The sequence below is a fragment of the Triplophysa rosa genome, linkage group LG19 (assembly GCF_024868665.1).
Source record: "Triplophysa rosa linkage group LG19, Trosa_1v2, whole genome shotgun sequence".
In the NCBI taxonomy this organism is placed as follows: Eukaryota; Metazoa; Chordata; class Actinopteri; order Cypriniformes; family Nemacheilidae; genus Triplophysa; species Triplophysa rosa.
The window spans coordinates 10,212,110-10,239,913 of record NC_079908.1 but is presented as its reverse complement, the minus strand read 5'-3'; the positions used below and the strand labels follow the sequence as shown (position 1 = coordinate 10,239,913).

General features: G+C 37.2%; 2 protein-coding genes across 3 annotated transcripts; one reads left to right on the top strand and one right to left on the bottom strand.

The window, feature by feature from the left end:
* Positions 1-142: 142 nt before the first annotated feature.
* On the bottom strand, positions 143-13,400 carry rasgrp2 (RAS guanyl releasing protein 2 (calcium and DAG-regulated)). Of its 2 annotated transcripts, XM_057360369.1 has the most exons (18): positions 13,292-13,400; positions 10,801-11,043; positions 10,428-10,584; positions 8,903-9,005; positions 8,582-8,638; positions 7,190-7,321; positions 5,089-5,230; positions 4,833-5,006; positions 4,627-4,743; positions 4,054-4,335; positions 3,354-3,434; positions 2,971-3,078; positions 2,739-2,854; positions 2,481-2,622; positions 1,529-1,565; positions 1,258-1,419; positions 988-1,047; positions 143-866 (listed from the first exon to the last, which is right to left on the bottom strand). In XM_057360369.1, exons 3-17 carry the CDS (start codon positions 10,495-10,497, stop codon positions 992-994), a joined length of 1,779 nt encoding a protein of 592 aa, XP_057216352.1. In that variant the 5' UTR covers positions 10,498-10,584; positions 10,801-11,043; positions 13,292-13,400; the 3' UTR covers positions 143-866; positions 988-991. The 2 variants fall into 2 exon arrangements, with proteins under 2 accessions (XP_057216352.1, XP_057216351.1); XM_057360368.1 differs by having other exon boundaries at positions 143-1,047.
* Positions 13,326-27,660, top strand: pygma (phosphorylase, glycogen, muscle A). The gene is made up of 20 exons (XM_057360366.1): positions 13,326-13,568; positions 17,060-17,161; positions 17,232-17,310; positions 17,518-17,621; positions 19,499-19,630; positions 19,709-19,820; positions 19,903-19,985; positions 20,366-20,509; positions 20,676-20,768; positions 21,483-21,629; positions 21,755-21,918; positions 22,009-22,123; positions 23,179-23,280; positions 23,368-23,515; positions 23,808-23,866; positions 23,970-24,111; positions 24,202-24,409; positions 26,366-26,500; positions 26,610-26,676; positions 26,761-27,660. The coding sequence occupies exons 1-20, from the start codon at positions 13,326-13,328 to the stop codon at positions 26,908-26,910; spliced, it is 2,529 nt and encodes an 842-aa protein (XP_057216349.1). The 3' UTR covers positions 26,911-27,660.
* The last annotated feature ends 144 nt before the right edge of the window (positions 27,661-27,804 follow it).

Below are 27,804 nucleotides of genomic sequence, written 5' to 3'. Positions count from 1 at the left end.
ATCAGTATACTGTACAGCTGTTTGCCTGGAGACGGATGATGCATTTCCTTTGACGATGTCATAGGCATTTATTGATGGTGCAAATTTCATTTCTCATGTAATAAACCCCCTCAAACACAGACAGAGGAAAACATCCACAGGGGAAAGGTTGTATTTATTATCATATATGTAGGTTACAAATTTTTCTGCCAAAAATACAAACAAGCATGGCGATAGTTAATATATTTCAATGAGAATACGATTTATACGCAGAATAACCATATAAATAAAGAGACAAAGAAATTGAGGCGGCAATAGAGCTTGAATGATTTTTTCAATTTAGTACAACAGCGCCTTCTGTTGGTGGGAAGTTGAACTTCGTGATAAAAGATGACCGAGGCACAATGCTGTCTGCAACATGCCATTCATTTCACCTTGACTTCTTATCATCAACATATCAAAAATTCACTAGATCAACGAAATCATGCTATTGCAGAGATTCTGTACATTTTGGATGCTGAATAAATAGCTTGAACTGTTAAATATTATTACGATTGTGTGACATATTTGTTACGCAGTATATTTAAATACAATATATACTTATTGTACTTGTGTTGACTTTAAATCTGTAATAAGACGAAGAGCCCATGTGCAAACGTTGAAAAATATGTGCATCGTTATTGCATTGCAGTCATTTTGATTTAGATGAGAAGTATTTGTTAAAGAAGTATAATCGACACATTTACGTTTTTACCACATGTAAGGTATGGATTAAGCAAAGATCACATCGGACGACAAACAAATGATCACAAACACACAGGCTGTGGAGGATAATGATATTTTTCTCACTAGGCTGCTGTTGCTTATGGATTTGCTCCAGGTTGCTCCTATTGAAATCAAAAGAAAAAGAACATAACCAATGCCAGGTGATTGATTTCTCCTCACGGGGAAAAAAACCCTTAATGATAAAAGCCCAAGATGTGTGTGTGTTGTTCTTTTCTTTCTTGCCTCATCAAAGGTGGACATCAAAAACCTCATCCTCTTTCTCCTGAGAGCCATCCGTGATGACTGCAGAGATAAAGAGAATAACAAAGTCTGGAAAGGTTCACTTAGGTCAAAATACATACTAAATACAAAACAAATACTAGGGTATATACGTATATGATATCTATCTATATTCGTGTCTTTTATTGGCACTTTTTTACCACTCTGTGTGTGTGTGTGTGTAACTGTGCATGCTTCATATTCAAGCACACTTGTGAGTGTTTCTGCATTTACCAGGACACTCTTCAATTGTCTGGGTGCTGGTTGGAGGCGGAAAACTGAGGGAGCGTGTGGCTTTAAATGAAGCGCCATTGTCACAGCTGACGCTCTGTGTCCGCTTGCGGCACTCAATGGCCAAACGACTCTGACAGTCTTTATGACAGCTCACCCCGCACACTGAAAAACAGGGAGAAGAGTCACGATGCCATTACAGCTTCATCAATACAGACCCCAAGAGCTGCTGTGTGATGCTCTGAAAACTGTGGAAGTGAATCAGGCTTCATACCTTTGCATTTGTATCGCTGTTTGTAAAATCCCCATATCTGAAAATGTCAAATAAGAGACAATGCCAGAATGTATGAGAAAGACATACAACATTAAAATGGATTTAGCTTTTAAAATTAAGATACAAATTTAGATTACAATTAAAGCACAATTACTTTCATTGCATGCCAAATGCGTTTGCATTAGAACACTTTGCTAAATTAACATTTTTAATGTTTCTCCAAACACCAAAAATTATACAATTGTTTTAAAATATCTATATATATATATAATATACAAAAGATATTATTAATACTGTGTTGAAGTAGAGAGAAGCATTTGCACATTTGTGGTACGTTGTGTGATGATGCATGACCACTAAGTAAGTTTAGGTTTCTGATTGTTTTCATTTAAAAAGATCATTCTAGAAATAATGTTTATTTTGTTGTTTATATAATAATTATAATTATATAATTATAAAATAATGTTTATTATGTTTATAATTATCTAAATTCACTTTTAATACCCTGGACAGAAAACACAACAGAAAAGGAAAGGAAAAAGATCATGTGGTGGGGTGGATCTTCACAGGAAATTAGAAAATAGGAAGTGGTTACTATCTACACCCAACTGTAACTCTCCAACTGTGAACATAACAGCATCTTTCCCTCAGGCACGCCCTCCCCCCATCCTGCTTACGAAAAAACGAAACCGCTGTACTCGAGCAAAAACATCACGAGAGCCGTGTAAAACGTTCTGACAGGAGAAACAAATTTGAACGAATACCACTTGTAAACATGATTTTGATTCCGAGCGATAATAAACTACATCACATTATATGCATAGATAGATACAGATCTGGATGCCTGTTTCTCATCTATGCTGCAGAGATCTTATTTCATCTCATCTGCGAGTTGTCAGCAGGTTGGTGAGGAAGATAAAGGGTTTGAGCCCTGAATAAAGCGAGCACTCACCAAGCGAGAGCAGTGCCGACAAAATGACGGCTTGATGCTGCTTGCCTGCGTAAATGTGTGAACAAAGCCCATCTTGTAGTTCTGTAAGGAGGTTGCTTTGGTGAAGTACTCAATCATCTCCTCTCGACTAATTTTGCAATCCCTGTAGGCAAAAAATATAAAAAAGGAAAGATGGGACCTTTACGGTACTGTAAACTTTGACAAATGGGCAAAAACAAGTGCACTTGATAGACTGGATTGATATTTTGATTGACCCACTGGTTTTGGTCCAGTTCATCGAACTTGCCGAGGTATGGAAAATTGCTTCTGATGATCTCAAACTCTTCTTGGGAAATGTAGCCATCGGCATCAGTGTCAAAATTTTGGAACACCGACTATAAAAAAGATGCTTTCTGGTTAGTTCTGTTTCACTCTAGAATACTTGATTCTGATTTTGTATGAGTAAGATTATGCTCAGTGAATCTGCATCGTATGTGTGAGGGTCACGTACCTCCACCATTTTTTCAATGTGTTTGCTGATAATGACCGGATCCGCTTTGGGTTTGACGGAAGAGGCCCACTGTTCTATAAGTGGAGACTGCGACTTTGAGCTGGAAGTCTAAAAGGCCGGAGATCAATAGCGTAGTCACTTAGCGAGTGAAAATAAGGCACCAGTATATGTATAAATGACTGCTGTCTGTTGGTTGAACAGAATAATTATAGACTAGTGCTTCAATCGCCCAGCTGCAAGTCCGTGTAAATGGATTATGCAAGCAACATAGCAAAATGAATCTGTCAGATTGTGTCATGAATGCTTGTAATTGGTGGTTTCTACTTCACGGCGGCCACAGATTTGCTCTCTGAGTGGTTGTTATGTTGGTCGGTGGGACTCACTGATCGTTTTGGACTGCGTGGCTCCCTTTGCAGAGAGAGCTGATAAATCTCATCCTCTGAGTGGTACTGGTCCAAAGACACCTGGACAGAGATAAAAAAAGATTTGATGTCTGATAATCTGATAATTGATATAAAATATAATGTTAGAAATCCATCATGAAAAACTGTATCAGTTGACAAAATTTTTATTCTGGGTTCTGACCCTCTAATCAGACCGTATTTCCTAAATTTCGTATTTAAATTAATAATAATTATTATTATTAATAGCCTACATATGAATTGATGTCGTTAATAATAATAATAATAGATTATTATTATCATTATTAATGTTTATAATGATAATATATTATACTATTTATATTATATGGCATTATTATTATTATTATTAACATTAACAATAATGATCATTAATAATAATTAACATTAGTATTAATTATTATTAATATGCTAATTAAATAATAAATCATTAATAATAATTACTAATAAATAACAATAACTAATAAATAATATTATACTCAGTTATTATTAATATGATAATATCATTACTTATTAATAAAAAAACAATAATAACAACTTCAAATTATTATTATTATTATAAATTGATATTAATTGTTATTATCTTATCAATTGGATTATAGATAAGACCAGAAACCCAGTACTGTGTAAAGCAGCACTCATCCCGTCACTAAGTTAGACTCACTATCAGCAGATTCAGCAGGTCTGGACTGGCTTCTATACTGGGCGGAGTGCTCTGAATGAGCGCCAACTCTTCCTGTATGGTGTACAATTGATGAGTCTTGGTGAGGTTGACCCTGCTTTTCTCTGGGTCGACCCAATCAGGCAAGGCCACGTGGACGGCAATCAGGTCCTTCAAATGCACCCCGAGAATGGGAAAACGGAATCCGGAGCATTCTGCAAAACGCTGACGGTAGCGACTGTAGTTTCCGGATGAAGTGACCAGCTCCACCAATTCGTCAAACACCTGATTAAACAAAGACAAGATGGTTAGTAAGGAACTTCTAGTTCGCAGTTGTACACGGGTGCGAGAAAGTTTTTAAATATGTGAGCCTGAAAATGGAACACTCCACTTAAGTATTGATATTTCTGTGCAATCTGGTGAAGAGTATGAAAATGGCACACTCGAGCCATCTGCTGCAGAGCTCTGACTTTAACAATCTTATCTCCTTTAGCCAGCGTTTAAGTGTCACGCTTATTTGTTTTTCCTGCCAGTAATGGAGGTGTGTTTACAAAGCTGCTCCCTGGCAGCTCTTACCTTCCGTGTCTCACTGCAGATGAGCGCCTGTGTATCCTTGAGTCTAGAGATGGAGCTGTTGCTAAGTCCACCTACTACTGCCATCAGCGTGTTAAAGTTTTGCAGCTGCAGTAGCTTCTGTTCACACACACACATATATAAACAATAAGCTTCAGGCTTTACATGAATGTACTGCATCGCTCTGAATACAAGAGAGTCATATTAACCTGGGCCACTTTGATGAATTCAGCGATGACTGTAGCTCTCTGCTGAGCTGTAGGCTTACTGAGAACCATGATCTGGATCCACTGAGAAACGCTGTTAAAGAGGGTAATGAAACGCTCCAGAATGGGATTATCCACCGTGCAGCCGTGCATCACAAAACTGTGGTAGTCCTGGAACTGAAACCGATTGGGTACTTGCAGTGTGAATCCAGATCACATGACCATGTCATCAATGTATTGAGAAGATTAAAGGACTCACAATAATTTTGCAGAAGGATTTGTATTCCATGTAAGTGAGATGTTCGGCCAGGGTGGAAGCATCCAGGTGATCGAACAAAAGAGAGGTCTTGCGTTTCTTCTGGACGGTTTCGGTCAGCTGTCGTCTCCATTCGTATGATGGGCTGCAGGCGACGAAAGAAAACACGCTGTTTAGATTGTGGCCTGTGGGTTCCATTTGGATTTTCAAGTAGGTGTTTTATAGTGATGATAAAAGAAATAATACAAATATAAAATTTGAATGTGGTTTGTATGCTATGTGTGTTGCTAGCAAGATGCTACATAGACTACAATGTACAATATAGTTGTAGTGTTTACTGTATGTAGCGTCACAGTTTTTAAACATAACTAACTGTACACTCTTAGAAATAAAGGTGCTTAAAAGGTTCTTCACAGTGATGCCGTAGAAGAACCATTTTTGGTTCCACAAAGAACCATTTAGCCAAAGGTTCTTTGAAGAACCATCTCTTTCTTTGTCATAATCTGAAAAACCTTTTTTTCGCCACAAGGAACCTTTTGTTAAACAGAAAGGTTCTTCAGATGTTAAAGGTTCTTTATAGAACCAAAGGTTCTTCTAGCATCGAAGAATCTTTTGAAGCACCTTTTTTTTAAAAGTGTATGTTGTACAACAAAATGCTAAAGTGTGAAAGAATTATTTTTAACCACAGGCATTATTTTTAGAAAAGGCACTATTTCAGAAAGTCTCGACTGAACATTTAGAAAATTAGCCTTTTGCCTTTAATCCCTTCACCCTTGTATTCATGTATTTATTATTTTTATATCAGTACAACCATAACATATGTAAAACAATGACAGGAGGTTGGTTTATCCCAGTTACAAGCAACAGACAATATGGGCAATATTTGTCACTTGCTCTTGTTAAAGCATGAAAACATAAATATACAGTGCTTAGCAAATTTATTAGACCACCTCCCAAATGTAAGGTTTGTGCCAGAACTAACAGTATTAGTATCAAAATCATTTTTATGTTTCTGTAATGGTAGACGTATGTAATTAGTTTAGCTGTTTTTTAATGCTAAAATATAATTATTGTTCTCATCCCTGATTTTTAAAAATTACTATTTCAAATGAAATATAGAAAAAATGGTAAAGCATTTAATTTTTTTATTCAGATGCCAAATTACAGTTATTTACTTGCAGTCCTTAATAGGAAAATACGTTTTAAGAGTTGACTGTTTTTCTGAAAGAGGTTAAAAGTGCCGGCACATATTTCGGTGTAAGAACATGAATAAAGATATTTAGTTATTATTGATATTATATTCAGTTTGTTATTGGCCTAATAAATGGCAAATAAATAGTTTTTAACCATTTTTTCCCAAAAAATATTCCAAAAATAATTGTTTTCTCTTTATTATGACAGGTGGTCTAATGAATTTGTTAAGCACTGTATAAATAAAAACATTGCTGTTGTCCTTCTGAAACCTTGTATCGCCATATTTCGTGGTTTTTATTTTTTTTGCCATAAATCATTATTATTAGTCACCCTTTATGTTTGTCACTGGGTTTTGCAAATATCTAAACAATAAAAAGCATTTAAAAATGCAGTATTTAATCATTTTAAAAGTACAGTGTTTTTTCCATTTTTTTAAAAACAGCAAATTCGGACATACAAGGTTTCAGAAGGACAGCAATGATATAAAAAAGATAAATCTAAGATATGGCTAAAAAACATGTTTATCTTGAATATAAATATCTAAGATATAACAAATCATAATTGCATTTAATAGTAAGCACTGAAAACAGATCCCACAGCACCACACAAGGGTTAAACTGACGTGACTGAACAGCCATATTTGTGTTCTATGTCTAACATGCCCAAACACCATCCACATCCGTATCTGACCACATGCTCTTTGATCTCCCTTTATCAAGTATTTACAGACTTCATGACTTTACAGTGTAATCCTCTCTCAAAGTATATAGTATGTGAACAGAAACTGAATGGACTGTCGCATAAAACGCTCAGTTGCTCGTTCAGCTCATGCGTGATATCCAGTACGTTCTTTAGATCTCCGCATCAAAGGAGCAGCGCTTTGGATGAATGCTGCGGCCCCGTGACTCACATGCTGTCTATGTCGATGAGCAGACTACGTCTCACATCTCCATTCTGCTCCAGTCGCTCCTTCAGACCACGGATCTGCTCAGCCAGCTCGGGGTTCAGGTCAAACTCAGCTGGGAACTCAGATATCCAGTACCTGACAGAGAGAAAGAGAGAGCAAAACAGAGAGAGCTGTGACACAGTGAAGCTACGCATAAAATAGGTCTGGGCACAACATCAAGAGAATGAGTTTTTTCTGTGAATAGTCTTGCCTGAAACGTTTTATTTAAATTTAGAATACATCTTTGTGATCCGACCCAGCTGTCTTATGACACAAACCATACACATCTACATGAACAGGAGATACACTGTGCAAAGTCTACATTTTAGAAATGGGTTTGAAAATGTTGTATATTTTTTATATATGTGGGGGGTTTAGATTTTTGTATAAAATGTATAACACAGAAATGTGAAGGTGTACGTATTATTTTTGTAGTCAATCAAATAAGCATTTTTTTGTTATTTACAACCCTAACTCCATTGTGCAAAAGGTTGTTTCTTCTTCTGTGGAAATGTCATGAACGTGGGTGGTGAGGACAAGGACAGAGGACCCAAGTGCAGACAGCGGGTAAGGGGTTAACAAGACAGACTTTAATTATAACTAAAAAATACAAAACAAAGACCCACGTGGGGGAACATAAAACATAGCAACAAGGACAGGGACTAACTAGACTAGAAATAATAACAACACTTGACATAACCACAATAAACTAAACTAACTACAGAACAATAACTCACCCACATGACACAAACAGAACACAACAGAACAATGAACCAGCACGAGACAGAAGACACAAGGGCATAATAAAGGGGATAAATCAAGAGGGGACAGGTGCAGGACATGAACTAATTAACAAACAATAACGAGACGAAAGGGCGGGAACAGAGACGCCACACCGGAGAGTGGAAGACCATGAGGGACAAAACGTCACTCTCCACATAAAACAAGAGGTTCTATCATGGTTCTGCCACTAGGTCAAGAGAAGCAAGACAAGGTGGGGCAGAACCATGACAGGAAAGTCACAAAACTGGAACCTTTTTGGGATATTTCTATAAATCATGCTGGGATATCATGAATCATAACCATTTGCCCAGCGCATTCAATTAAATTAAATCAAAAGACGGTACAAAATACACATAACTTCCAGTTCCTGAAAAACAGACAAAAGATACTGATGACTCATGCACTACAGAGTTTTGTCCAATCCATTTTTTTTTTAATTGTGCAAATAACAAACTAGTGCACGTTTGGATCCCGCTGTATTTATACAATTCATCATCACTACTGAACATTTGTTCAAGAAATAAGAACAAAGAAAAAACTGTGACTAGGTGAACAAATGGGGTTTTAACCTACTTGACAAGGTGACATATCTGAGACTGGCGATTTGCAGAACAATCCACTTCCTGAGACCTGTAATGCTGTCAAGGAAACTGCACTTCATTACTAGCATGTGCTATGAGAAGGCTGATGGAAACAGTTTGCGATGCTGTCAGCCCACTCTTCAAATGACAAACCCCACCCATGAATGCAGCTACTAAGTGCTATATGCCTCGCATTAAAGCCAAGCTGTCACCTTGGAAACTAAATGCACAAAGACTTTTATTTCTCTTTTGGCGTATTTGACAGTAATGCTCATTTCAGAAAGTGTCGTGTGAAAGATCTGCTGTAGGATACTTGTGCAAGAGTTTCTTGGCCAGATTTGTGGAGGACAGGTACCAGGGATGCATGGTGAGAAACATGCGTACCAGCGATGTCTCCTTCAGAACGCCATCATTGTCTGGAAAAGAGACAATAGCCAGACAGAGACATTCAGTAAGACACAGAGAAGTTTTCTCTTAATTAATATGAATTTATTGACATTGATTCTTTAGACACATAGGCTGAATAATAATGAATAATGAAAGTCTAATGAAAGCAAGGGTCTTCAACAGGGGGTACGCCAATCATTGACTTTTGTGGGAAAATGAAAATGTGTTCAGCAAAATGTTGCATCTAATCCTGATAGAAAACAAAAGTATGTAAAAAGTTGCTTACCTGACACAATTCTTACCCCAAATACAAATATTATTACTGTTCACTTTAATTATGTATTAAGTACGTAGTATTTATAAGTTAAATAGTCCAAAGTGGGAAAATGCTCTCCTTTATTTGACATCAAACATATTTGTTTCATTTATTTATCTTATTCCAAGATGATATTATTATTATATTAAATTATATTATTAAATGTGAGGTTATAGAAATACAGTTTTCAATACTAAACATAAGTTAAAGGGAAAGTTCATCCAAAAATAACAATTCTGTCATCATTTATTTACCCTCATGTCGATCAAAACCTATATATGACTCTTTCTTCAGTGAAACACAAAATAAGATATTTTTAAAAATGTCTCAGTGGTTTTTTGTCCATACGATGTAAGTCAATAGGAGCCAATGTGGTTTGTAACTTACATTCTTCAAAATATATGTTTTGTTCTGCAAATAAAAGAAAGTCAAACCTTTACCACATCAACCAAAGCCAAACTTTAAAGATTAAAGGTGCTGTGTGTAATATTTAGGAGGATACTGACAGCAATGCAATATAATGTACATAATTATGTTTTCAGAGGTGTATAAAGATGGACAAACGGCTCTACAGAGAACGTTTCGTAAATACGTTATCGCTTATGGCAAAGAAGCGAAAACTTGACAAGATCATTGTTCTGTGTCAGCCGCCATAGTGCTTCAAAAGGGAGGGGGGAGCGGTGGAGTGAGCCATTGGTTGCAGTACGCTAAATTTCATACACTGGACCTTTAAAGTGTCTCTTCCACATTCAAATGCATTAAACTAAATTCAAATGTACAATGCACAAGAATATGTAAACCATTAATAACTGTTATCTTGCATTTGCTATATTTAACATATCAAAGTACTTAAAGTACATTAATATGGTAATATATACATGTTATTTTAAGCCATGTTAAGAACAGGGGTCCCCTGCTCCATCTCACTATCCACCCAAGTCTTTGGTTGGGAAAAAAGGTTTAGGGCCCCGGAGCAAGAGAAATTAAATGAGAAATATTGAAAAGTGTGCAGGGAATATGGAAATAAGGAGAGAGAGAGAGAGAGAGAGAGAGAGAGAGAGAGAGAGAGATTCTGTTCAGCTGGCTAATCAGAGTGTTTACACTAGAGAAGATGGAGGCAAATGTGCCGACTGACCAAAGGCTTTGATGCAGGCTTCCACCAGCTCATCAACGCTGGCTGACTGATCCGATGAAACGCCGTCCATCCTTCTCCACTCCACTGTTCTCCACAGCCCCTCCTTTGCCCCGGCCTAATTTTCCACTTCTCTCTTTGATCCCTCTCTTTTCTCAGTCTGAAAATGAGACGATGTTACGCATGGCGAAGGAAACAGAATAAATGAAGCAGAGAATGCTTCAGAGATGTGAAGTGTGTCGCTGGTTTCTCGTTTCCATCAAACACACACAAATATCAGTCATGCATTTAAGAGAAACATTCTGTGCTAAACAAGACCAAAAATTCATTGAGCTGTGTAGGTCTTCTTAAAATAAGACTTTCAAAGGGAACTTACCCAGTTAATCTGGCATCGAGGGTGCTCACTGACACTCTTTTAAAAACAATAGCGAAGTGCGGCTTTAATGAACACAGCTTCTCTACTCATGAACGAACTCAATGTACTGGAAACCGAGGGCCTCACTGGGCTGGGGTTCACTCGGAGCGCAGCAGGCTGTTTCCTGTCAGTTGAGAAATTTACTGCCGTTGCATTTCCTGCTCATAACAGAGATGGTTCGACTCATTTTTCAAATTCACAACACTAGGGAGTGGGAGAGAGAAAGAAACAATGAGAAAAAGCAATTTAGTTTGATTTGCAGCGGGTTAAACGCAAAACAATTCAGATTCTCAGAATCTCATTTTGTTTGTGAGACTGGCAGTAGCCTCAAGGTTGAAGTGAGATATCCGTTTTTAGTTAGGCAAAACAATTTCAGGCTTTATTATCAGAGAATGCTTGAGAATCGTGCTTCTTTCTCCTTATTTATATATAGAGTACCATTTGTGGTTGAATGGTTCCATAAAAAGCCTTTAAAGGGATAGTTCACGCATAAATGAAAATTTTGTCATGAATTACATATCAAGTTGTTCCAAACCTGTATGAATTTGTTTGTTCTGTTCAACACAAGGAAACATATTTTGAAGAATGTTAGTAACTAACAGAACTGTTTGTTTTCTTAAATTCTTCCAAATATCTTATTTTGTGTTCAACAGAACAGAAAAAATACACAATAGCTTTTTCCCCCTAGTCAATCTTGCCCCAGAAATCTCAGTTGCTAACATTCTTTCAAATATCTTTCTTTGTGTTTAACAAAACAAAGAAATTTATATAGATTTGGAACAACTTGAGCGTGAGTAATTCATGACAAAATTTTCATTTTTGGGTGAACTGTCCCTTTAACATCTTCAAAATGCTCTTCGTATTAGAAAAAAGTTATTTAGATTATATAAGAAACAAAGGGTTCTTTTAAGAACCATTGAGTTCCTCTATGCCAAAAACGGTTCCTCTATGACATCACTGTGAACAACCTTTTTAAAGAATGCAGAGTAGGTGTAACTCTAAAATGTTTCATACATACAGAAGCACATTATATGTTTTTAGTCCATTTTAAACAATACAACAATTATAATATATGTTTATTGTTGACCCCTGCCTAAATCTATGGCAGTATGATGTATGATGACCTGCATAAGACACAGGTGCTACATAAGACAACACAAGACATTCTTTTGACTGTAGATAATCAAGTATTTTTGTCTTAAAAGTTTTTGATTTTTTTTATTCAGAACCACACACGAACTACTAAGGACTTAAATAAGAACTAACCATTATCCTATCCTAGTTTAATATTGTGGAGATTTTAAAAGAAACAACCCTTAATGGATTTCACTTATTGTTTTCCAACATGAGTGTGGTCAATGTAAATTTTATTGTTGTTTTGGCGCCCCTCTCTGGCCATGTTGTGTCATGGACATTTTCATTATAGATATGAAATCAGCATGCATTCAATGAAGACAAATACGAAGCAAAAGGTTTGTTTAACAGATTTATATTAAAAACGCTCATTCTTATAAAACTTAAAGGAAAACCTGGTAATGAGAGTTTTTTTTTATTAAAATTTAGGTTGGGATTAGAAATTATCTGTAATTTAGGAATGGGTTACCATTTTAACTAATGGAAATAATTTGTGCACTGCCTCAAAATTGTGTTCTTAATCAGTGTTTTAATTTGCTGTTGTGTACCATTGTTCGATTTGTTTGCAATTGTTTTAAGCATAAATAACTATACATCGATTAGAAAGATTTGTGCCTCAGACGAGTGAAACAACCTGCTACTGAAACAACACCAAATATACACTCATATTTAAGATGTCGCTTCATGCAGTTATCAACATAATTTAAGATATTTTACATTTATGCATTCGTATCTGAGCGTGTGCAATCCCCTGGGATCGAGCCCATGACAATGGCGGTGCTAGCACCATTCTCTAACCACTGAGCTACAGTAAAACATTACAGAGATACTTATTAAGAATATAATTTTCTGCAGAAGTAGAGGATTTGACGATTACCAGAGTCCATTGCAACAGAATAAAGCGCATGAGTTTTAGCAAAAACGCTGTTTCCAGCTGTGACGTTCAGCTGTTGCGCTGTAGCTATGCGCGCGCATGCCGCTCAAATAGCATAACCTTTCCGCTCGGTCATTGCGGCTATTAATGTCAAAGCTGTGCTACTGGAGTTATTACAGTTGTAATTTCACTCATAAGACGTACATTTAATACAAATGTGCACTTACACAGTACAAACGTATCTGTTTCGTAACCATTAAATGTGCGCGCTGCAACATCTTTCGTCAGTTTAACAGCTGATTTACACATTTGATTGGTAATTGGCGCATGGGTGCAAGCACGCCACGCCCGTTGATTAATATTCATGAGCCTAACTTTAAATAAAGGGAGCTGTCAAAACTAAATGGGTGCTGCTGCTTGTGCCGTCTGGTGTTTATATTGTACCTGAACTGTCCTCGTAGACGAGCGCGCTGTCACCATGTCCAAACCTCTGTCAGATCACGACAGAAAGAAGCAGATTTCCGTGAAGGGACTCGCCGGTGTGGAGAATGTCGTGGACTTGAAGACAAACTTTAATCGGCATCTGCATTTCACGCTGGTAAAGGACAGGAATGTATCCACCAAACGGGACTATTACTTTGCTCTCGCGAACACAGTCAGAGATCACTTGGTAGGCAGATGGATCAGAACACAGCAGAGCTATTACGAGAAAGACCCCAAAGTAAGTTCATGCATGCCGAGATTGATGCAAAACAAACGCCAGTGCATGCTTGCGCAACTGTATTAAAACATGCATTTCTCTACAAAAGGCAAAAACAAACTACAAAGCACGTGCACCTGTCGATGCAGCTGCGATAAGTAATCCCACTGTAATGTCATGACATTTGCTTGAGTGGTGAGGATCGGCTTGACCAAAGCAGTGCTGACCTTTCATGACTCTTCCCGGATAAACACTCTCTAAACATCCTGCTCTAAAGCATAGCAAAATCCAGCATACTTGCAAAGTGCAAAATTATGAGTCAAATGTGCCGTCTTCTCTCTGCAATGGTGTCAACTCTTGCATTGATATACAGGGCTCAACACTGGGAAGATAAATTAATAATTCAGATGATCAATAGCACGACCTTTATATTACAGGCACAATAATGCACAATGTGTTTTACAGTCAGGTGTCAGTGTGTGGAGATCAGGTTGATTATAACGCATCAATTTATCATTTATTAAAATAGAAAGCATTTTTAAAAGGATTGACAATGCACGTTTGTAAACAATGGCATTTTGCAAACAGCAAAGCAGGTACATAAAAAACACTTTGTTGTTTTAACCCATGGTTGGCCAGAACCCAACTGTTGTTTGAGTTGAGTCAAATATTGACATTTTCTAGATTAATATATTTTAGACCATCAGTTGGGTTTGTCCATATTTCACCCAACCATGGGTTAAAACAACCCAGCATTTTTAGCATGTACATTTTTGTAATTGATCCATATTTCCATTCAGCACTGAAGCGGTGGTATATTCCAGTAGAAGGTTACTGGAGGGATCTTTCTCATTTACAGTAAATAATCAAATGGAAGAAACATTGTAAGCAAAATGTCTTGGTGCCTGAGGCATTACAATCTGAGTCGTGGAGAAGACCGAAGATGAAACCACTGCAGAACATCTCTGACCTTTTCCTCTTCTGCCCAGCATAAAGTCTTTTGATGGAAGAGGTCTGGGATGTAAAGGTCAAATGTTGCTTCCTAAAAAAAGGTCACATAGGAAGTCTATACAGGAGGAGATGAGATATGTCATTCAGCCACATTCGAAATTATTTGAGGGTTATGTAATAAAAGTCTTTAAATCGACTGTATATTATGTCATAACTTATTAAACATTATGTAAAAATGTGCTTGATTTCTTGTTAAATGTTAGTTGAAATGGACTCTGGCCGTACACCCATCGATCAACAATAGCACATGTTGTTGCTTTATTGTGCAGGTGGCCAATGACAGTAAACCTTGATTTGACGTTTGAGCTTAAATGAGGCTCTTGAGTTTTTCCTTGAGAGCGTGACTGTCATTTGTCTGCAGCTCTGCCAACAGTGTAGAACTGATGTGAAAATCCAGAATATCCCTTATCAGCTTCCTATGAAGAGCTGCTAGAAAAAATGCTGAGAACTGAAAGGGACAGTACAAACAAAACTGAAAATTGTGTCATTTACTCACCCTCATCTCATTCCAAACCCTTATGAATTTCTTCCGAGGAACACAAAAGGTGGAATTCTGAAGAATTTTGCTGTTTCTGTTGTTTTTTTCTATATTAAAGTGAATAAGGACTGAAGCTGTCAGTGACTTCTAGGGACTAATTCTCTTGAGGTAAAGTCATCTCAGACTTCACACTGTTAAATATGGACTATTTAAAAAAAGTAAAAATAGTAAAAAAGGTATTTTAAATATAAAAGTAAATTTGTTTCTTATCTTTTTTTAGTTAATCCGAGATGGGATTTTTTATCACTGAAAGCTATGAAACCTGTAACTTGCTTATTTTTTTGCTGTTTATAGACGGTAAACAACATAAACAAACGTTACTGCGCATGCTTTTGTGGGCCGAATTTAACTTTGGTCCTCCCTGTAGATTATTTCTGAAAACAAGCAAAAGAAATAATAAGTAGGCCTAAATTACATTAGCTAGCAAGTTAAAAGTATGTCTAGCCAGAGTTAGCAGCAGAAGAAGCGTTACTTGGCTAAACTTAAATCTGACAAATTTACACCGGCCAATTCAACAAATTGTTTATTTAATAAACTTAACATACAATAAAATTCAACAAACTGTTTATTTAATACAATTATTGTACATTAAAATATGAATATGAATATAAACTAAATAAAATATAAATAGTAGTTATATTATTAGCCATTAGCCAGGCCGAACAACAAAACACAGACGAGACAACACGGTGTGTGTGCGTCGAATGAAACCGTCTATAGTTGTTTATAGACTGATAATCTACCATGTTGACATTTGTTTACATTTAAATCAGTCAAATCTTCTTCAGAAATAGTTATTATTAATAATTAATAATACTTATTAAGATGTATTTATTATGAATTATTAATCATTATTAAAGCTGCATTGGTTTAGTGACGGCTATTTACATTTCATATTTATATAGATTTCTTTATCAGTTTATGTAAAATGTGTGCGTGGGTAATTTTACTTTTAGTATTTTAAGATATCTACTGTATATATCTAGGGGGACCGTACACCCCTGGGAGCTTTTGAATGCTGCAAAATTGCTAGTTTTCACATCACCTGTATAAAAGAAATAGCTGACCCCAAAATGGAAGTGTTTTTATCAGTTACTCACCCTCATGTCATTTCAAACCTATATGACTTTCTTTCTTTTGCCGAACACAAAAGAAGATATTTCAAAGAAAGTTGGTAACCAAACAACACTGGACCCCATTGACTTCCATTGTATGGACACAAAACCACTGAGACATTCTCAAAATATCTCCTTTTGTGTTCCACTGAAGAAAGAATCATATACAGGATTTGAATGACATGAGGGTGAATAAATGATGACCAAACTATCCCTTTACGTTACAAACATATTTTTACAGTACAGTTTGTTTTCATAAATGTAACTATAAATGTTGGATGACACATTGTTGAGCACCCAAATCATATCTTCTGTATTAGCCGCATGAAAGCACAACATTAAACACTCGGTGACCTTTGCCGGTGACCTCACTGTTGGTTATTTTTGCTACAGTCAAAATGCCAGCGTTACATAACACCAGTGACCTTCCCTGCTCCCTGACTAGCCTGCTTCAGCCTCTCACACCCCACTATCTCTCTCTTTCTCTCTCTTGCTCTTCATACACCAAAGAAGAAAGGCTAAAATGTCAGAGGTTGCAACAGGAATGGTTTCAGATTTCACCCTGTAAGTTCATCTAGAGTGCCTGAAGATTTTAAAATAGTCTTTAATGAAGTGTAAAAATAATCCTCAAGCTAAAGGTGGTCTCTGGTCAGCTTGAGTTTTGTAAGTCAAAAGAATCATTTGGAACACTAATACACAACATGTACTGTAAACTTAAACAATGGTGTTTTCTGCACAGATTTTTTTTAAGCGAAAATGAACTAATAGTGATGCAAGTGAAAGACTACATGTATCTCTAGCAAGTATCACAATCAAAACACCCCTCGTTTGTTCTCGCTTGTCCGTAGCGTGTTTACTACCTCTCCCTGGAGTTCTACATGGGCCGTACCCTGCAGAACACAATGGTGAATCTGGCCCTGGAGAATGCCTGCGATGAGGCCATGTATCAGGTAGGACAACACAATTAAGCCAACGTAATTATTTTGAGAGCAGAGACTCATTACATACTGTGTTCTTCAGCTGGGTCTAGACATGGAGGAGCTGGAGGAGATGGAAGAAGATGCTGGACTGGGAAATGGAGGCCTTGGTCGTCTAGCTGGTGTGTAATCTTATCTTATTGTGCACTCAGGTTTAACAGAGGAACCATCACTCTCAGTATGGATTTATTGAACCTTGCACGAGAAAGTCGAAAGATTGCAGAACAAGCCTACAAGATACAATCCTGAAACTTTGCTAAACTTTTCACAGAGGAAATAAATCTGTGGCTGAAAATGTTCACCCACCTTGCTCTCTCGCTCTCTTTCAGCTTGCTTCCTGGACTCGATGGCTTCTCTTGGCCTGGCCGCCTACGGTTATGGCATCCGTTATGAGTTCGGTATCTTTAACCAGAAAATCGACAATGGCTGGCAGGTTAAATGACCTTTACATATTTAAAACAAGCACTCAGAACATCTTAACAAATATATAACAATGCTAAGCAAACCACCATCAACATTCTTTCTTGCAAATAACATTGTGTGGAACTTTATGACATATAATGTAACATGCGCAGTAGTGAACCCTCAGGGCCTTCTGTGATGACCTAAACTATCGTAAAAAATAATCTTTAAAAACTTTAAAATACTATTTTCAATAAAAGTCGACCGATTTTCCCTATTAGATATGTATATTTGACTTCCTGGATCGATGCGGACTCTGTCCACGTGACATTTCCAAGTCTCACGAGAGTAATTCATGATCCCGGAGCAGTCGCAGTTCTGCGATGTCATACGCTGTCTGCGCAGCCTGCGTGTGCTGCAAGAAGTCGAACGTGTGCTTACACTGGGTTGGGGAGCCTTCTAGTAGCATACCGCCGGCTGACAGTACAATAAATCAATGGAAGAGATTAATTTTGAGTGACAGTAAAACTCACCAATCATATCATTTTTCTAAATGGGCGCGCTAACTTTCCGCCATCTGGGGGGTTGTTCACCAACAGTCTCGTAAAGCGAAAGAAGCACACGAAGTTCGGAGAAACGTCAGAAGAAATGCAGAAAACGTCAGTCAAAACAGCATGCGGATGAACTTTGTTATCAAGTCTCGGAAAAAAAAGAGAAAATCTGATAGACGTTGTTCAAAACAACAGGAGGAAGACTTTGTTGTCAAGTAATTTGATAATCAAATTGTAAGTTATTTATGATTTATTAGGCCGCCGTGCCTCAATTCATTCTGGTTGCTGATGTGCACAGTTGTGTATGTTGATTGGCTTTATTTGAGACGAGTGATTGCTATGGTCAGTCTTAAATTTAACATATTCTGCATGCATATTTGCTGTTATTCTGCATAACAGTGACATTTTATCAGATAAATGGTAAATTTACTACGGTCAGTTCCATACATTTAGTTCACTGTAACATTACCAGTTTAATATTAAGATTTATTATAATCATAGTTTATTCGCTGGTGAATCTCTGTTTACTGCGCGTGCGCAGAGGGCCAAGACTCAAACGTCACGGTTCGCTACTGGCATAATGTCATATTTTCTCTCTTTTTGCCCAATAAATCACACAAAAAAACTTACCCTCCAAATAATATTTTTTATAATTATTTTTTAAATCAAGATACATTTAATTAAGAAGTCTATTAAATTCTATTTAAAGCAAGACAGATAAAGTCTATTTAAAGTCTTTGTTTACTGAAAAAAAGTCAAAATTATGTAAGTTTATATATAAAACAAGAAAAAATATCCGCCAATGGGGTAGGAACCCTTTGGTAGATGTGAAGAAAACACAAATACAAAGTATGAAATTGTTTTTAACCATTGTAGCTCCTAAGGCAAAATGCACTGCAAAAAATGACTTTCTTACTTAGTCTTTTTTTCTTGTTTTCCAGTGAAAATGTCTACAAATTCTTGAATCAAGATGCATTTTCTTGATGAGCAAAATGACCTAAGAAAATAAGTCTTGTTTTTAGTAAAAAAAATGAAATTTCAGTGAATTTGTGCTTAAAACAAGCAAAAAAATCTGCCAATGGGGTAAGAAAAATAAACTTGAATTGAGTGACTAAGAAAAAGGTCAACCTTAATTCAAGATTATTTTTAGACTAAGTAAGAAAGTCATTTTTTGCAGTGTGTTAACAGGTGAAACACCGATTATATTAAAATGTTAACCAGATACATGCATTGAATTATTTACGATATATTGTAGTATAAAAAAATATAAGTAATCACAGTTATTCATATCATGGTAATATTCTGACATCCCTAATTTTTCATATGGAAATATCTTTCTAATATTAATGACTGCCAGGTTGAAGAAGCAGATGATTGGCTGCGCTATGGTAACCCGTGGGAGAAAGCCCGCCCAGAATACATGCGCCCTGTGCACTTCTATGGCAGGATAGAACATCATCCAGATGGAGTTAAATGGGTGGATACTCAGGTATTGCCATTCACATACATGTGGATCTGTATTTGTGTGTGTGTTAACACTCAAATCTATTGACTGCTGTGTTTACAGGTGGTTTTGGCTTTGCCATATGACACACCTGTACCCGGCTATAGAAACAACATTGTCAACACCATGAGGCTGTGGTCTGCTAAAGCCCCTTGCGAGTTTAACCTGAAAGATTGTGAGTACTAGACACAGAAGCTATACATTTTGACTAAAAGGAACAGATAACAGTGACTTCCATGTTCTCATCTCATTTTCAGTTAATATTGGTGGATACATTCAGGCTGTGCTGGACAGGAACCTGGCTGAGAACATCTCCCGTGTGCTCTACCCTAATGACAATGTCAGTAATGACACTATTGACTGTGAATAATTTACAGTTGACAATTTAAAGGGATAGTTCACCTTAAAAAAAAATCTGCGTAACTTTGTCCTATGAGAGGTTATGCTGTAGCAAAAGGACTCTTGACTGCTTCTTTCATAGAATCAAAGTGAATGGTGACCATGGCAAAAATCATGTGATGCTTTCATAGAGCTTTATCTGTGTTTTTTTGGTCCATGGTCCCCATCCACCCTCATAGTACGTAAGAAAGCAGAACAGCTATTCTGCTAAATTTCTCTTTTGGTCTTCCATGTGTAAAAATTCACAGGTTTGGAGATGATGTCTTTTTTGAAGTCTCTTTTAAATGTCTGCCTGAAGCTTTGGCTTCTGTCTTTGTACAGTTCTTTGAGGGTAAGGAGCTCAGATTGAAGCAGGAATACTTTGTAGTGGCTGCGACTCTCCAAGACATCATCCGCCGCTTTAAGGCCTCCAAGTTTGGCTCCAGGGAAATCGTGCGCACTGATTTCACCACTCTGCCAAACAAGGTAAGGTCCACACCATTACATATTTAATGTTTCTAACCACTATATAGATTTTGAGATCTCATTGAAAGACATCTATCTCAAAGGTTACTTTTCACAGAGAATGATGTGAGAGTCAGAATACCGTCATTATTCTCAAGGTGCTATCTGTTCGTTTGGTTACTCTCAGGTGGCCATTCAACTAAATGACACTCACCCCGCCCTGGCTATTCCTGAGCTGATGAGAGTGCTGGTTGATTTGGAGAAGCTACCTTGGGAGAAGGTTTGAGGCAGATTTATTATCCAGTGAGATTGTTTTAGAGTAAATTAAATGATATATTTCATTTCCTTTTTTCAAGCAGTCATTGAACAATTACAGGTTGATGGCACTAGAGGGCAACAAAGTACAATGATACTGTGATTCAGTGATTCAATGATCAGATAGTCATACACTGTTAAAAACGTAAAAATCAGGCACAATGTACCAATATGTATTCATATTTACAAGCCATTATCTATATAGAATTTTTACAACTGCAAAATGAATAGATATGTCCCTTTTAGTTTTCAACAGCGTACATGTACACAGTCACATTTCTTCGAGTGTTTCTTCGGACACCTGTTGTCGTTTCGCACACTCAGTACAGTCCTAGTACAATAGTTAATAGTTGATAATGTTCTTAAGGGAGTCAATTTTCACTGTTATTGTACCATAATACAAATGAGTATATGACGAACTTAAAGGCGATAGTTCACCCAGAAATGAAAACTCATCACTTACCCTGATGAAAGTAAACGATGACAGAATGAAAATTTTTGGGTGAACTATCCCTTTAAATTTTGATCTTCTGTAATAACAAACAATGGAAATACATTCAATGCTAAAAATTAAATCTTTTCATTTTTTTGTACCAGACATTGAACATAAAAGTGTTTCATAATGGAAAAAACATTTACCAGATAAGCCAAACTGTGAAGCCTTTTTCACTCCTTGCAGGCATGGGACATCTGTGTGAAGACATGTGCCTACACTAACCACACTGTGCTGCCTGAGGCTCTGGAACGCTGGCCTATTGACCTGTTCCAGTCCCTGCTGCCCCGGCACCTCGAGATCATATATGAAATCAACCGCCGCCACCTGGAGGTCTGACCTTAACATGACACAAAACACACATTTAGACTGAATCATGAGCAACTGAGCAATTTAGAAGATGTGTTTGTAAGGTTTGAATGTTTTATATATCACACAGTCTATGTTTGTTGTTATAGCACGTGTCCTCTCTTTACCCTGGCGACATGGACCGTCTGCGCCGCATGTCGTTGATTGAGGAGGGCGGGCAGAAGAGAGTCAACATGGCGCATCTGTGCATCGTTGGCTCTCACGCAGTGAACGGTGTGGCACGTATTCATTCTGACATCCTCAAAGCTACCGTGTATGTATCACGTATCACATGCCAAAACAAACCACGCTAACTACTAGATTGTTTACATGTAGTCTTACCCTGTGGTATTAATATATACAGATTTAAAGACTTCTATGAGATGGACCCACACAAGTTTCAGAACAAAACCAATGGTATCACTCCTCGCCGCTGGCTGGTAATGTGTAACCCTGGTCTGGCTGAGGTCATTGTAGAGGTTAGTGCAAAACTTGATTGGGTTCATAACAGAGACATCATCTCCAGCTGTGACAGCAGAACACTAGTGTGTACTTTCTGATCAAGCAGTTTTCTCTATACAGCTGCAGGAAAAATAAAAAAGACCACTCCAGTTTTATCTTTAATCAGAATTTCTGCATGAACGTATTGTGGCAATTCCAGTCCAGTGTGTGTTGAATTTCAAAAGAAAACAAACCTCAGGAATGACATAAAGTCACCCAACAGCAATGTCAAAGACTGAGAGAATGTAAAGATGAACGAAAGTTGAAACAATCAGGTTTATTCCATCATTTTCATTTTTGAACTGATCCTAAAATACATGTAAAATCATTAGTATTGTGTTGTTTGAACATGAATATGAACCTGTTTTATTTGCAGAATTCAAGAACTGCAAACGTTGCATCTTTTTGTCATTTTGACCAGTTTGTCCTATTTTCAATTTCTGCTAATAAAAAACAATCATTTCATTTGGAATTTGAAAAAATGTTCACAGAATGAATAAAAAACGATAATTTTACTTAAAGGGATAGTTCACCCAAAAATGAAAATTCTGTCATCATTTACTCACCCTTGTCCAACCTGTATCTTTTTCTTTGTTCTGTTAAACACAAAGAAAGATATTTGGAAGCAACCGACAGTTCAGAGGCACCGTTGACTACAATAGCAGGAAACATTAAAATGGTTGTCAAAAGTGCCCCAGAACTGCTTTCCTAAATTCCTCAAAATATTTTCTTTTGTGTTCAACAGAACAAAAAAAAAAAAGTTCCTACTATGGCAGTCAATGGTGCCTCAGAACTGTCAGTTGCTAACATTCTTCCAAATATCTTTGGAAGAATGTATCATTTTTGGGTGAACTATCCCTTTTAACACATCCCTATAAATAGTCAATTCAGAACAACAGAAAATCATTTTCTTAATTTTTCCGCGGCTGTATAATGTACAAATGCATGTAAAACGAATAAAGAAATTCTAAATAAGGGGGTTTCTAACAGTCCATTACACTTTCCTTTTTGCTTAAATGTCCGTGCATGATAGAAAATCGGAGAGGACTTCATTCGGGATCTGGATCAGCTGCAAACACTTCGGAATTTTGTCAACGATGAGGCTTTCATTCGAGATATTGCCAAAGTGAAACAGGTTAGGAACCATACCTACGTGTCTACAATACTGTACATATAAAAAAGTATTAGTGAAGTTTCTCTAGATGTTCTTGGCCTCTTCTAGGAGAACAAGATGAAGTTTGCTGTGCATCTGGAAGAGCACTACAAAGTCAAGATCAACCCCAACTCCATGTTTGACATTCAGGTCAAGAGAATTCACGAGTATAAGAGACAACTGCTCAACTGTCTGCACATCATCACCTTCTACAACCGTGAGTAGATCCTCCTGTCAATCATAAGGAGGGAAGGGAGTCTAAAAAACTGAAACAAAATAAATATTACGAAATGTTTGATGTATTTGTGAGCAAAATCTTGGTTTTGTGAAGTAACACAGTCCACCAGTGATCGTTAAATGTTAATGATAAAGGGGAAAACTTGATGCGATTCAGCCCATCTGTCATGTTGGCAAATGTTCGAAAAGTCCACATGAATGGTTAAAAATAGGCTAAATATAAAGAAAACAAGTCACTCTCTCTTTTGTATTTTCTATTTATACCTACACAGGTATTAAGAAGGAGCCCAACAAGCAGTGGACCCCAAGAACGATTATGATTGGAGGAAAAGTAAGCTTGAGCTCTCTTACATGCCATCCATTTTTAGATTTTTATTCTATTAGATTCAGTGTTTGAGTTGTTTGATGTCTACTATCGATTCGACCCATCGCAGGCTGCTCCAGGCTACCACACAGCTAAAATGATCATTCGTCTCATCACAGCTATTGGTGAGGTGGTCAACAACGACCCAGTGGTGGGCGACCGCCTCAAAGTCATTTTCCTGGAGAACTACAGAGTCACCCTTGCTGAGAAAGGTGACAGATGAGAACACTGTAGTTTCTTTAATAGAAAGTTTGAGTTGCGGATCATGTGATTATTAAAAACAACTTCATAATGTCTATCAGTTATCCCCGCGGCTGACCTGTCTGAGCAGATCTCCACAGCCGGCACGGAAGCTTCTGGAACAGGCAACATGAAGTTCATGCTGAATGGAGCTCTGACCATCGGCACCATGGATGGAGCCAATGTAGAGATGGCAGAAGAAGCAGGAGAAGAGAATTTCTTCATCTTCGGCATGAGAGTGGAGGATGTTGAAGCCATGGATGCTAAAGGGTTTGAAAATGAATGCTAACACTTTCACTATGTATTTGAATCCATGCTTATTCATCTAAAAAGAGGACAGAATCAATGAAGGAGAGATATTGCATAGCATTCAGAATGAACGTTGCATCATCTAGGACCAAAAGATTGGGATCTTAAAGTCCCACTGCATTCGATAATTTTTTGACTTAAAGCTCATCTATAAGCATTAAAATAGCCAGGGCTGGGCAAAAATACATCAAAATGTATTTTAAAATAAAATACCAAATACCTTAATTTTAAGTGTATCAAAATAAACTACAAAATACCATGCGGCCACACCATGTATCAAAATAAACTACTGTGTTTTTGTATTTTAAAAATAATCATCAATTGGCCCATTTGATCTATCCATTCAGCATTACATTGATTCTGTGGATTAAGTAAACAATGTTTGATAGCAACAGCTTTTCTCTGCCCAATAAATCTGACATATGCAACCAGTTAACAGATCAAATATTCACATATGCCTGGCAGTTTTACAGACTGCAAATGACTTGTAATTGTCTCCTAATTTAGTTACTAAGGCCCAATCCCAATTCTATTTTCTACCCCTTCGCCTACCCCTCGCCCCTTCCCCTTGCCTCTTGAAACAAAGTGGCAAGGGGAAGGGCTACAAATTTTCCGCTAAGAAATGGGACACCACTACTACACTGTTGTACGTCATCATATACGTCGTTGCTAGCTCGTCACGTCAGAGGACATGTGCCGATGCACCGGGTATATGACATAAAAATATATTTTCTAGTATCGTGCAATCAGTGCTGTCCGCTAGCAAACTTTAGTGATTTTTTTGCAAACGTTAAAAGAACATCACCGTAAATACTAACACAAGATTGAATGTAACATACATAAAAGGAAAAATTGTCATAAAAATCCTTATTAATGGCAAAAATTACTTACATTTATGGGTCTGCTTGCTCGAGTGAGCGGCCATGTTGGAAATTTCTCTTAGCCCTTCGTTTGAAGTGAGGTCCCGAAAAATCTTCGTTTGAAGGGCTATCTGGCCCTTCCCCTTACCCCTAGCCCTCCAACCAAAAGAGAATTGAGACACCACTACCCCTTCACGTGAACGCGCCAAACGGAGGGGTAGGGGAAAGTGTAGGGGTAAGGGGTAGAATTGGGATTGGGCCTTAGTGTTTGGTAACAAAGGGCCTTCTGTGCATCAGCAACACTGACTCAATGACAAACAAGTCATTCATAAGAAGACAACTGATGGCACCTGTATTCATAGCAACTAGTTTCTCATTAATTATTAATTTGATGATCATAAATAATAATAAACATATAATAATATATTATGTGACAGGCAGTCGTTCATGCAATAGTATGCAAAATCATGCTCCTATTAAACAGCTACTTGAATTAAGGTACAATATTCAGCAGTCAAATACTTATTTATCAATCATTGGGAGCTGAAAACTGTAAAATTTTGATTTTACATTTTTAAATGTAGCCAGAAATGTTATCAAAAAGTATCAACGGAGTATTAACCCAACTCCAACCATACAACAGAAAATACAACAGAGTGGGTATTCCAAAACATTTAACAAAGGTCTAACAGAAACAGTTAAACTTACAGTATGTGTGAATGTGGGTTAGAGAATAAGTTTGTGATTGTGTGTGTGGCGAGTGATCGTTTATGCGCCATCCTGGCTCAAATCTGTTAGCGTGATTGGTTACAGGGTTATGATGTCATAAACAGAGGCGGTTTCAAACAAACAGTTTCAAAGGCAGTTTTATAGAGAAAATACTCCTCAATGGTTTAAAGCAATGAATTTGCACATGGTCTATCTTAAAGCATATTAAAAACATAGACATACAGTATAAACAACATTAAAAAGATGATTTTCACCACAGGGGGACTTTAAGAACAGAATAGAGAAAGCATATTCATAGTGCATGACATGACCTTATTCCTTCTGACAGATACAATGCATCTGAGTACTACAACCGTATTCCAGAGCTAAAACAGGCCATTGACCAGATCGCAGGTGGCTTCTTCAGCCCCAAACAGCCAGACCTCTTCAAAGATATCGTCAACATGTTGATGCACAATGATAGGTCTGAACACAACGACAAGCAACTTTCACATACCTTGCCCCAAACATTCATAAACCTAAATACACACCATTTACTACACAACTGGTTTGTTTGGTTTCTCCATATCCAGGTTCAAGGTGTTTGCTGACTATGAGGACTACATCAAATGCCAGGAGAAAGTCAGTGCTTTGTATAAGGTAAGTGTTTAAAAGCGTTTAATTTTCACAGTGCTAAAAGTCTTTAAACCTATAGCTGATTTTCAATTCTTCCTCCTTGAACAGAAACCTAAGGAATGGACCAAGAAGGTGATCCACAACATCGCAGGTTCTGGCAAGTTCTCCAGCGATCGTACCATCTCCCAGTATGCGCGTGAGATCTGGGGTGTGGAGCCCAGTCTGGAGAAGCTTGCCGCACCCGATGACCCAAAATAAACCTCCATCATCCTATCTCCTATCTACATCTTCATGAACGCAGCTATGGCTGTCTTGCTCAAACTTCCATTTACGTAATGCACACCAATGTGTACTGGTCAATCTTCAATCTGTTATGTCCTGCCTCATTTACTTAGAAAACAATCAATATGTTCAACTGGTAACATCTAAATCAGCAAAAGCACCTTTCAGTGGCAGCTGTGATGACTTGGGATGTTAATAACTTTCAATGTATGAGAACAAGTTGATGTTAACTGTGGGGTTTGACATGCAATATATTGATTTCGCCCAATGTGAAATGTTTAAATACTGCATATTTGGAAAAAACTAACAATTAAATCCAATCTGCAACACTGTCGCATTTGGCTGCAAGTTCTGTTAGTTCTTAAAGGATTACAAAAATGTTTGTGCTGGATATTTTTGAACTGTATAATGTTTGTTATGAGAAGAAACTAAAACAAGGTCATGTAAAGAAATCTACAAAAACAGAAACAACGTACAGACTCTTATCAACTGTCAATAATGATAACCAACTAACCACATTAAAGGCCTTTTTATCAGTCAGGTATTTGTTAAGCCACAACAAAATGATGTAATAAACTATAAGCAACCCACTTTGTTCTCTATTTACAGTATGGGTCAATGACAAATGAGAATGTCCTACACAATCTCACAGCAGTTGTAACTATTTTACGAAGTGGCTAATTTGTTTTTATTCAATCTTGTTTATGCGTTTAGGACGGTTTGCTTCCTCGACAATGATGGTAAGGTTTAGGGGTTGGGTTAGGGATGGGGCTTTTGTTTTGCTTTTTTTTTACTAATTGTACGTTTTTGTTAGATTAGCAACATTTGTTTGACTTAGCCACCTCATAGTTAGATTTAGAGATACACCGA

Excerpts from the sequence above, each read along its gene's own strand:
- rasgrp2 (XM_057360368.1), bottom strand. The coding sequence starts at position 10,497 with ATGGACGGCGTTTCATCGGATCAGTCAGCCAGCGTTGATGAGCTGGTG. Across the intron at positions 7,322-8,581 it reads CAGATATGTCACCTTGTCAA|GTACTGGATATCTGAGTTCC; the intron begins GTAGGTTAAAAC and ends TCTCTCTGTCAG. Across the intron at positions 4,744-4,832 it reads AATTCATCAAAGTGGCCCAG|AAGCTACTGCAGCTGCAAAA; the intron begins GTTAATATGACT and ends GTGTGTGAACAG.
- pygma (XM_057360366.1), top strand. The coding sequence starts at position 13,326 with ATGTCCAAACCTCTGTCAGATCACGACAGAAAGAAGCAGATTTCCGTG. Across the intron at positions 17,162-17,231 it reads GCGATGAGGCCATGTATCAG|CTGGGTCTAGACATGGAGGA; the intron begins GTAGGACAACAC and ends TGTGTTCTTCAG. Across the intron at positions 24,410-26,365 it reads GAAGCCATGGATGCTAAAGG|ATACAATGCATCTGAGTACT; the intron begins GTTTGAAAATGA and ends TCCTTCTGACAG.